The 10,565-nt window shown below is 66.0% G+C and overlaps 2 protein-coding genes across 2 annotated transcripts; both read left to right on the top strand.

The window, feature by feature from the left end:
* Positions 1-1,031: 1,031 nt before the first annotated feature.
* On the top strand, positions 1,032-3,774 carry CRACR2B (calcium release activated channel regulator 2B). Its single transcript, XM_007949293.1, has 8 exons — positions 1,032-1,202; positions 1,274-1,385; positions 1,755-1,935; positions 2,343-2,489; positions 2,575-2,665; positions 2,829-2,921; positions 3,416-3,487; positions 3,748-3,774. The coding sequence occupies exons 1-8, from the start codon at positions 1,032-1,034 to the stop codon at positions 3,772-3,774; spliced, it is 894 nt and encodes a 297-aa protein (XP_007947484.1).
* Positions 3,775-7,071: 3,297 nt separating this feature from the next.
* Positions 7,072-9,837, top strand: CD151 (CD151 molecule (Raph blood group)). Its single transcript, XM_007949292.2, has 7 exons — positions 7,072-7,155; positions 7,238-7,429; positions 7,742-7,816; positions 8,481-8,585; positions 9,152-9,310; positions 9,411-9,497; positions 9,778-9,837. Exons 1-7 carry the CDS (start codon positions 7,072-7,074, stop codon positions 9,835-9,837), a joined length of 762 nt encoding a protein of 253 aa, XP_007947483.1.
* The last annotated feature ends 728 nt before the right edge of the window (positions 9,838-10,565 follow it).

Genomic DNA, 10,565 nt, shown 5'->3' with positions numbered 1-10,565 from the left:
GCTGGGCCCGCCCCCGGCCCTCGGCCCTCCTCCCTGGGCGGCCGGAGCGCAGCTTCCGCCTGGAATGGCCCTCGAGTCCCGGGGAGTCCACGAGCCGCCAGCGGGGGCGGCGACCCGGTCCGGGCGAGGCGACAGCGCAGCGTGGGGGCACATGCCCGGCCCTCATGTCCTCCAGCCCGCCCGTCCTCACACCTGGCCTCTTTGGAGGTCGAGCCTTCGTGTGTCCTGCCGAATATGTGGGGAGGAGGCCAGGGTCCGGAAGAGGGGAGAAGACCCCTGTGGCCCAGGCCGCAGGGTAGCGGGCGCGGGCGGTGTCGCTGCGGTGAGAGCGGCCTTTGGGAAATCCGGGACCAGGGCGTGGTAGGAACGACAGGTGGCTTTGATTAGGGGGCGGGGCGTTGCCGTGGAGGTTCCGGGAATTGGGGCGGGTGAGTCTGGGGGAAGGGTACCGGCCTGGTGCTAGGAGAGGGCGGTGTTGGGCCCAGACTGGGAGGCGCTGGGCTGGGACCCTGCACTTGCAGCCCTCGGGGGCCCCGGAGCCTGGTGGGTGGACGGGGCACTGGAAGCAGGAGTTACTGTGCCCTGCGGGCTGGGCAGATTGGGCCCAGGTTGGGGCCAGGAGCCTCTGTTCAGCACCTGTCTGCTCACTCTGGCTGGCCACTAGCTCACCAGGAGCCCTGCCCCTCACTGCTGGGTGCTTCACAGCTCACTGTCCATCTCAAGCTCTTCTGTAGCTAGCTCCTGTGGCTAGGGGTCCCCTGGACAGAGTGTCCTCTCCCACAAGGCTCCCTCTGCAATGCCGGTCCCTACAGGCCAGACCCGCGCTGGGTGACTCCCAAAAGCCCCGAGTCTGCCCCACAGCACATCAGCCCCACAGCACTGCCACCACTCTCCTAGGACCACCACCTGGCCTCCATCTCACCTCCCCACTTGGCTGGCTCCTCCCACAAGCCCCCCCCCCATTCTTGCTGCCTTTGCATCGCAGGCTCAGACCCCTTCCTGGCTGGACAGCACCTTGGGGACTGGCTTCCATGACCAGCACAGGGCGCCCCGGGGCTGGGGAGGCCCAGGAGGAGGAAGGGGAGGAGGGAGAGGGCTCTGTGGAGCCCCCGTCACCTGAGATGATGCTGGAACAGGCTCGGGAGTTGTTTCTGCTGTGTGACAAGGACGCCAAGGGCTTCATCACCAGGCATGACCTGCAGGTGAGCCCCTTCCCCATGGGGTGCCATGTGCCCGGGAGCACCTGGCCACTCACCCTGTTCTTGCTGGCCAGGGCCTGCAGAGCGACCTGCCCCTCACGCCCGAGCAGCTGGAAGCTGTGTTCGAGAGCCTGGACCAGGCCCGAGCTGGCTTTCTCACACCTCGGGAGTTCTGCCTCGGCCTAGGTGAGACCCTGTGCCTGGCCCTCGTGGGGCTCTGTGGCCCACATGCTGTCCTCCGTCGCCTCTCCAGGGCGATGCTACTGGGAAAACCTCAGGCACACCCATTTGAGACCCCCACCTCAGTGCCTCCCTACTCCCTCTTGGCTGACAAACCCAGGCGGGGCTGTGAGCCAAGTGTGCCCCTCTCTGGCTGGAGCCCAGCTGTCCCCTCCCAGTCCCAGACTGTTTGGGCCAGAGGAGGAAGAAAAACAGGAAGCTGGGCCCAGAGAGAGGGCAGGCTGTGTGGGAGCACACGGGGGCGGTGAGCAGGGTGGGGACAAAGATGGAGGAGAGGCCGGGGCCCTCCGTAATTTCTCCCTCCGGTCCTGACAGGCAGGTTTGCAGGCCTGGGGTCTGCCCAGGGCTCACTGCCCTCCAGGGCCACTGAGGAGACCTTTGAGTCAGGCTGGTCTGGTGCGCGGGGCCCGGGGGGCTCCCTGGAGGAGGAGGAAGAGGACGAGGAGCGATTCTGCACTGCACTGGAGCAGCTGGGGGTGGCCCGGGCCCTGGGCGAGTGAGTCGATGCTGCCCCCACGCAGCCCCGTCCCTATCTGCCATCTGTCCATCTGTGTCTGTCTCCTGGCAGAGTCCCCAGGCGAGACTGGTCCCAGCCATTCCCTCTCAGCTGCAAATCCTGGGAGGGGCAGGCGTGATTTCCCGCATCATTTGCATTTTGGGAGGTGGCAGCTAGGCTATTTGGCCGGGCCTAGCACACAGGGCACAGTCCCGTGTACACATGACACTTTGCCCCCAAGCACAGCCACGCCACCACGCACGGACCCCGAGGCAGGCGCCAAAGCACGCACGGACAGATGCGATGCACCTGGGGAAACGCCCGCGCGCTGGCCTGCAGGCCCTCCCTGCCGTGGGAGTGATGGGGGATCCTTGGGCTTCGGCTTCACCCCGGCCCGCTCCCTCTAGGCAGCAGGCGGTGCGGACGCTCTGGGTCCTGCTGCAGCGCGAGCGACCCGAGCTGCTGGGCTGCTTCGAGGACGTCCTGATGCGCGCGTCGGCCTGCCTGGAGGAGGCGGCCCGGGAGCGGGACGGCCTGGCGCAGGCGCTGCGGCGGTGAGGGCTGCGGGCGGGCGGCGGAGTGGCCAGAGGCTGCAGGGGGTGGAAGGTCCTAACCCGCCGGCTGTCCGCCCCTCCGAAGGCGGGAGAGCGAGCACGACAGGGAGGTGCGGAACCTGTACGAAGAGTTGGAGCAGCAGCTGGGTGAGCAGCGCCGGCGCCTGCGCACGCAGGTAGGACTGCACGCCCCGCCCCCTCCGGGCCGCCCCCGCCCCCACGGACTGACCACGCCCTCTCCGGCCGGGCCACGCCCCCTGCACCGCCAGGGTCCGGCTCCCGCTGCTCGGGATCCTTCCTCCGCGGCCCTGCAGCTCAGGTGCCTCCCGCCCGTCCCAGGACCGACCCCGGCAGGAGCGCAGAGGCCGCCTGGAGCAGGAGCTGCAAAGCCGCGAGCAGGAGCTGGAGCGCGCGGGCCTGCGGCAGCGGGAGGTGAATGGCCCCGGCCTAGACCTCCACAGGGGGTCGCCATGCACTCCTCGGTGCCTCAGTGTCCCCATCCCCAGACCCGTCGGGAGTCGGGTCAAGGCAGGCCTCCGAGGAGGGGGCTTTGTCGCCAGCCTCTCTCTCTCACCCCACCCTTACAGCTGGAGCGCCAGTTGCAGATGCGGGCCGCGGAGCAGTTGGAGGCGCAGGCGCAGAACGCCCAGCTGTGGCTAGCCAACGAGGCGCTGCGGACGCAGCTGGAGGGAGCGCAGGAGCAGCTCCGCGCGCTGGAGGGCGACGCGCGGGGCCGCCAGGAGCAAACGCGACGGTGCCCAGGCGCTGGGTGGGCGGGCCTTCGCGGGGCGTGCCCCGGGCGGGGGTGGGTGGCGCCGGGGCCACGTTCACCGCCATCCTCGCCCCAGCCCGGCCCCCTGGACCTGCGTGGGGGTGTCCTGGAAAGCTCGGGGGCCTCCTGCATCCTCACTGCCTCCCACCCGCAGAGACGTGGTGGCGGTCTCCAGAAACATGCAGAAGGAGAGGATCAGCCTCCTGCGGCAGCTGGAACTTCTCAGGTGCAGGCGCTCGGCTGCGAGCCACGGGGTCCGAGGGCGGGGGGCTCCCTGCTCCCAGACATTCCTGGGCCGCCGCCCCCTTCACGCCCGGACGAAGTCTCTCCTGATGTCTGCCCTCCATCCGTCGTGCTACCGCCCCAACCAGACACCTCTTTTCTGGCCCCGAGGGGGCAGAGCGCGCGTAGCCTTGGCCAAGGTTGCTGCACCTCGAGGTGCGACCCTGTCAGACCCCTCAGAACCTTAGACCCTCCCTTCCCCAGGGAGCTGAACACCCGGCTGCGGGATGAGAGAGATGCCTATGAGGCCAAGTGGCTGGGCAGTGGTCGGAAGAAGGCGTCGGCCACAGCCCTCCTGCCCGGACCCCCTGGCGGCTGCTGTTGCTGTGGCTGGGCACGCCCGCCCCGCCGGGGCTCTGGCCACCTCCCCAGTGCCTGCTGACCGGTGCGACTGAGTCCCTGGACGCTCTCGGTAGGCTGCCCTGGGTAGGACCTCCTCATAGCTGGGGGCTGCCAACCAGGATGTGGGCTCCAGCCGCGGAGCCTTCCTGACCACTGACGTGAAGGAACTAACATGGGTGGTCAGCGCGCCCCTCTTCCTCATCTTGTCCCCATCCCACCAGCCCCAACAGAGAAATCCCACTCAATGCAATAAAACCTGGTGACCCACACCTGTGCTCCTTGGCCTTCTGCGAGTCTGGGACTGCATGTGCCCAGCACATGCATTGCAGGGGCCACAGTGCAAACCTTGTCGGCCTGGGGCTGAGGTCCCTGTTTGTGTCCGTGTGTGTCCTCTGTGTTGCTGGTCATGCCCAAGACCTATCACCCATCAAAGCAGAAGCCCTGGGGACCCTCTGAATGAAGGAGGGCACTGAGGTCCAGCGGGGCTCCCGTTGACTCCACAGGGACACCAGGATCTGCCCACACAGCAGTGGGGACGGGGAAGGCAGCGTGCGCTCATTCCCTGTAGTGTGGGAGTGCTTAGGGGAGCTTCTGGTGGGCCTGGAGCAGCCCCCACAGCCCTCTCCTCTGCCTGTGCCCCAGCAGGGAACTGGGGGTGGACCAGGGCGGGTGGCAAGGCGCTCAGAGGGTGCAAGTCCAGATCCGGCCTCGGGCTGTATGTGGCTTTGGGGGTCGGAAGACCTCCTCCTTACTCCCACTCTCAACCTCCTGGTCCAGCAGATCACCAGGCCCCCATGGCGTCCAGACTGGGGGGTCTCTAGCCACCCCTCCAAGCTGTCCGCCACACTGCCCCAGAGGGCTCCCTCCCCTCCATGGGGGGGCTGCGCCATGGCTGCAGTCCCCAGACAGCACCTTCGCCCCTGGCGCCACCTCCCAAGCCAACTCCTCGGTCTCGGGGCGCCTCGAGGCGCGTCCGCTATCCGAGGCTTACCCGCAGCACCTACACCCCGCTAAGTCCCTCCCCACACCAGCTCTGGTTCAGACCTGCCCAGCGTCCGCGAGCCTGTGGAGGGGGCGGGCCGGGGCGGGGCCGGGGCGGGTCTCGCCAGCAGGCCCCGGGCCGCGCATTCTCGGCTCCCGGAGGCGCCGCCCGCGTAGTCACCGCCGCAGCAGGAGCCCGACCCGGACGCGTGGCTGGTGAGTGCGCAGCCAGCTAGGCCGGCCGGGGGCGGGGGCCGGGCTACCCGGCTGCAGGCGCCCGGGAGGCGCGGAGACCGCGCCCACGGATCCCGCCGCTGACCCCTCGCAGGCCTTTCCGGAGGGAGACGGGCAGGCAGGCCGCGGAGCGCGAGGGGCGCCGCCTGGGTCCTCGGACAGGTCCGGCGCCCTCTTCAGACAGGGCCTCGGAGTACGCAGCCCGAGAGCCCCTCATTGTCCCCAGACCCCGGTCCCCTGCCGTGGGCAGCAGGCCCGCCCACATCTCCGTGTTAGGGGCAGGCCATTGGCCGCGCCCGGTGGAGGCGGCGGCGGCGGTGACTTCACAGCCGTGACTCGGGGACGCCTTGCCCGGCCTAGTGGAGGACTCCGGGGTCCCCTGCCTGGGCTCTGGCGGCCAAGCGCCCGGGTCGCGAGTCAGGGCCTGGGGTGGGGCTGCTCTGTTGCAGCCGCAGGAGCTATTTCTAGAAGGTCCACTCCAGACATCCCAGGGCGTTCATGTCTGCCGGCCTTGACTGGGACCAGAGGCCACTCCTCCTCAGCGGGTCGCCAGGGCCTCGCCTGCCCAGTCCTGTCCTGAATCAGCCTTTCCATATGGCCTAGGGCCTCAGTGCCAGCCCAGGGCTGTATCTGTGAGAGGATGGGGTTTACCATCCCCCAGCTCAGTGGGGGGGGGGTCTCACTGGTGGGGTGTGTGTGTGCCCCTCACACCCGCTCAGTGGTGGGGGTCTGTGGCGCCCAGGTCAGTAGTGGGGGGGTGCTCCTCACCCCAGTTCAGTAATGGGTCTCAGTGGTGGTGGGGTGTGCCCCTCACCCCATCTCAGTGGTGGGCGTCTGTGGCCCCCAGGTCAGTGAGGGTGTGTGTGTGCCCCCCCAGCCCCTTCCCCTTCCAGGCTGCAGCTGTCACTGCCTTTTGGGGAGGGCAGTTCTGGAGCGGAGGACCAGGCTGGGGTGGCCTGAGGAGGCATGCAGTCCCTCCCAGGATCGAACTGTCCGGAAATGTGTTCTGTCTGCCCTGCCCCAGCCCAGACCAAGATACTGGGCCTGCCTGCTCTGCTGTCTCTGACTGGGCTGGGTGGGGCTTGTGGGGGAGGGCTGTCCTGGGCCCTACTCTGTCCCCTGGGAGTGGACTCTGCCTGCCCTGAAGTCCAGCTCTGGCTGGCGGCCCTGGGCAGCCTAGGGAGGGATGAGCGATCCTCCCAGACCTGTGACCTGCTGCCTGTGATGTGCCTTCCAGTGTGGCTCCTGGGAACTTCTGTCCACCTGCCTTACCTCCTCACCTGAGGCACCTCCGGTGAGCACTGGGCGGGGCAGTTAAAGTCCAGCCTGGGTGGTGGGCGGGGCCTGTCTGGAAACTTGGCCCTGGGCGTCTGCAGCGTCTGGCCTGTGTTCCTGGTGCAGACATAATGAACCAGGAGCCCCACTGACTTCTGCTCTGCAGGGTGCCCCTGCCCACTTCATGGGAGGCCTGAGGCCTTGGAGTTGGAGGGGCTGATCAGCTCTGGGGGGCCTCCTCCCCTTCCGCAGGTTGGATCCTGCTGGTCTGTGACGTGTGGCCCCGGGAATGTGGTGGGGAGGGCGGGCCTGGTGAGCTCACCCATGGGGCTGGCTGGGGTTTCCTCCCTGATGGACAGTCTGAGTCAGAGTGTGGGACTGGGGGGTCTTCCATGCCCACTCTGGTCCAGGAGGCTGGGCCTTCCTGGGCCTGGGGGACCCAGGCTTGGTGGCCCTAGGGCTCCGTTGGGGCACGTGGGGTTGGCTTTGGCTGCAACTGAACATAGGGGGTAGGGGTACTGCACTGTCCTCTCCAGGAAGTGACTCGTGTCCTGTTTCCATGGTGCCTCCTTCCCGGCCAGAGGGTGGTTTGGGCTGGGCCCCAACCCTGGCTGGCCTGGGCATCCCTGCCTGTGTGGCCTTGAAGTCAGGGGCTGGGATGTTGCCATCTCCCCCTAGGCCTTCCCAGTCCCCAGGATGGGCGAGTTCCATGAGAAAGAGACCACCTGTGGCACCGTCTGCCTCAAGTACTTGCTCTTCACCTTCAATTGCTGCTTCTGGGTGAGCAGTGGGCCCTCCTGGCTGGGGGCTCAGCCTGGCCTCTCTGCGACCCAGATCTGTTAGCTGTGTTCATTGCCTGCAGCTGGCTGGCCTGGCTGTCATGGCGGTGGGCATCTGGACACTGGCCCTCAAGAGCGACTATATCAGCCTGCTGTCATCAGGCACCTACCTGGCCACAGCCTACATCCTGGTGGTGGCTGGTGTGGTCGTCATGGTGACGGGCGTCCTGGGCTGCTGTGCCACCTTCAAGGAACGACGGAACTTGCTGCGTCTAGTGAGTAGGGTGTGCCCGGCACAGGGTGGGGGGCAGGCATGGGGTCCCCACTAGGTTGCGGGGGGCTGGCTCTGTGACTCCAATGGGAGGAGGGCGTGATGAAGGCAAGAAATGCAGGATGGTGGCATGTGCATGCTGGTCTCGATCCTGTGTCCCCAAGGGCTGGGATCCCCAGAAAGCAGTGGGAAGTATGGCAGCCTCCACCCACCTGGGCTCTCCAGCTCTTGGTCCTGTTGAGCTGGGACACTAGGAGTCCCTGCTCCAGGGAACAGCCGTGCCAACATCCTGCCCCACTGGGTCCCTGTCCCCCAGTACTTCATCCTGCTGCTTGTCATTTTCCTGCTGGAGATCATCGCGGGCGTCCTAGCCTATGTCTACTACCAGCAGGTGAGGGGCTGGGGTGTGTGTGTTGGTGGGGACACACAGGGGCACACCCACACACAGTGACACCCACACAGGGACATGCACAAGGCACGAGGTGTGTACATGCAGGGACAGGCACCCATGCAGCAACACGGATACGCATGAACACATAAGGACAGGGCCAGGCATGAAATGTGTATATGGAGGGACAGGCACCCGTGCGGCAACACACACACACACACACACACACACACGCAGGGGCACACCTGTCACGGGTTGGCCAGTCCTGCCTGTGACGTGGAACCCACACAGTGGTTTGGTGGGGGAGGCAGGTCTGTGTGAGCTTATACGTGGTATTCCTGCAAGGACACAGGCACACGGGTGGACACAGCCAAGCGTGCATCTGTGAACACACAGCAAGATGCACACACTCGTGACCAGCCTTCCACTCTAGAGCTGGCCTGTATGCTGTTGGGCCCTTGGAGGTGGGGGCCGGGTGAAATGGGTGGGGATTTCAGGGGCGACTACTGCCCGCAAAGCTGCCCACCCTTGGGCTGTTTGGGACCATGGGGCTCAGTGTCCCCTCCCAGCAGCTGTCACTTCTTAGTGTCCAAATGCCCCCATTCTGCTTGGGGGTGTGTCTTAGACTCTGAGTCTAAAGTTTCTACCTTGTCCCCCTGTCCCTTAGCTAAACGCAGAGCTTAAGGAGAACCTGAAGGACACCATGACAAAGCGATACCAGCAGCCCAGCCATGAGGGCGTGACCAGTGCTGTGGATAAGCTGCAGCAAGAGGTGGGCGGGTGGTGCAAGGGCTCCCTGCCTTAAGGACCGTGTCCTCATGGGCTCCACGTTCCCCCCGGGAGCGAGCCTGTAGGGTGGGTGTGGGCTCCGTGGTCCCCAGGAGTGAGCCTGTGGGGTGGGTGTGGGCTCCGTGGTCCCCAGGAATGTGTGGGCATGTGCTCTGTGGTCCTTGGGAGTGAGGCTGTGGGGTGGGGCTGGGCTCCTGGGAGTGACTACTGAATGGGTGAGTGCTCTGTGGTCCTTGGGAGTGAGCCTGTGGGGTGGGGGTGGGCTCCATGGTCCCTGGAAGTGTGTGGGCATGTGCTCTGTCTACTCGCCCACCTCCTGCTGCAGCTTATCCACAGCACTGGTCACACCCTCATGGCTGGGAATGACCGTGTCCTCATGGGCTCCATGGTCTCTGAGTGGGTGTGGACTCTGTGCTCTCCTGGAGAGTAAACGTGTGGATGAGGGACCCTGGAACCTGTGGAGCGTGGGGCCTATGACCCCTTCAGACGGAAACTGGTGTTTGCGGGGCCTCTGCCCACGAGCTCAGACCATCCATGTTCCCACCACAGTTCCACTGCTGTGGCAGCAACAACTCGAAGGACTGGGCAGACAGTGAGTGGATCCGCTCCGGTGAGGCAGGTGGCCGTGTGGTTCCCGACAGCTGCTGCAAGACAGTGGTGGAAGGCTGTGGCCACCGGGACCATGCCTCCAACATCTACAGGGTGGAGGTAGGCCTGCTGGCAGGGCTGGGGCCACACTGTGTGTGGCTAGGGGCCTGGCACTGAAGGGGAGCGGTGCCTGTGCTTAGTGCCCCGTCTCCATCACCAGGGCGGCTGCATCACCAAGCTGGAGACCTTCATCCAGGAACACTTGCGCATTATTGGGGCCGTGGGCATTGGCATTGCTTGCGTGCAGGTACGGAGTGGCAGGTGTGGGGTGGCGAATGTGGGCCACTGTGGGCATTACCTGCGTGCACGTGTATGGTGGGGGGTGTGGGGTGAAGGCATTGCCTGTGTACACGTGTGGGGCCGCAGGCATCACCCGTGTGCAGGCGTTGGGTGTGCTGGCTGGTGCTGGGTTCCATGGGTATTGCCTGTGTGCCGGTGGGATGGGTGTGCTGGGTGGTGCTGGGCGCCGTGGGCATCGCCTGCGTGCCGGCGGGGTGGGTGTGACCCCCACGTCCCTGCTCACACAGCTCTTTGGCATGATCTTCACCTGCTGCCTGTACAAGAACCTGAAGCTGGAACACTACTGAGGCCTGCCTCTGCTCCAGGCGTTGCAGCTTCTCACCGACTACTGAGCTGAGACCACTGACTGGGGGGCTGGTCCCGCTGCCTGTGGGGCCCGCCTCTCTGGGGAGTGCTCCCTTCATTGCTTCCCTGCCTTCTACTGCTCACCAGAGCCCTGGGCCTGAGGAAGGGCCCAACTCTGCACCTGGCGGGATGGGGCTGGGTGCCGACAGAGAAGTCTCTCATCCCCCAAGCTGCCTGCCAGTGCCTGTGTTGTCTGACAGACTGCAACTGAAGGTGACTTTGGACATAGCCGGCTGGGAGAAGGAGGCAGAGGGCGGCTGGCCCACCCTGGTGGTGGTGGCCGGAGGCTGGCTTGGGGGTGGGCTGCTGCTGGCAGGGGCAGGTGGGGAGGGAGCTCTCCCTGGAGGAAGTGCTGTGGCCTGCCCACCGAGCCCCGCTCTGCCCTGCCTCCCACACCCACTCTTTCACTGCTGACTCTCACTAGGACGCCTGCACTGGGGCAGGCGTCTCGCGTGTTACTCGCTGCTGTGTCTTAAATATGAACTGCTGCCGATCACAGGTCCTCAATAAACGTTTCTGAACTGACCACTCTAGTGACGGGGACTGGTGGGTTCCAGCACTCATCCAGAAGTGCGCAGAGCTGGGGGCACATCCTGGGTCCAGTGTGGCCACGAGAGGCAAGAGCCAGGGCTGGGTTTGGGGGGCACTGCCCCGGCTCCTGTGTCCCTGT

This window comes from Orycteropus afer, unplaced genomic scaffold, assembly GCF_000298275.1.
Source record: "Orycteropus afer afer isolate SDZICR_OR568_19922 unplaced genomic scaffold, OryAfe1.0 scaffold00244, whole genome shotgun sequence".
In the NCBI taxonomy this organism is placed as follows: Eukaryota; Metazoa; Chordata; class Mammalia; order Tubulidentata; family Orycteropodidae; genus Orycteropus; species Orycteropus afer.
The sequence above is the reverse complement of the archived record's forward strand: the minus strand, read 5'-3'. Positions and strand labels throughout refer to the sequence as shown.

Bases quoted from the DNA above. Each gene is read 5' to 3' on its own strand.
- CD151 (XM_007949292.2), top strand. From the start codon at position 7,072: ATGGGCGAGTTCCATGAGAAAGAGACCACCTGTGGCACCGTCTGCCTC. The intron at 7,817-8,480 runs GTGAGGGGCTGG...CCTGTCCCTTAG, and splicing joins CCTATGTCTACTACCAGCAG to CTAAACGCAGAGCTTAAGGA. The intron at 8,586-9,151 runs GTGGGCGGGTGG...TTCCCACCACAG, and splicing joins TGGATAAGCTGCAGCAAGAG to TTCCACTGCTGTGGCAGCAA.
- CRACR2B (XM_007949293.1), top strand. From the start codon at position 1,032: ATGACCAGCACAGGGCGCCCCGGGGCTGGGGAGGCCCAGGAGGAGGAA. The intron at 1,203-1,273 runs GTGAGCCCCTTC...CTTGCTGGCCAG, and splicing joins TCACCAGGCATGACCTGCAG to GGCCTGCAGAGCGACCTGCC. The intron at 3,488-3,747 runs GTGCAGGCGCTC...TCCCTTCCCCAG, and splicing joins CGGCAGCTGGAACTTCTCAG to GGAGCTGAACACCCGGCTGC.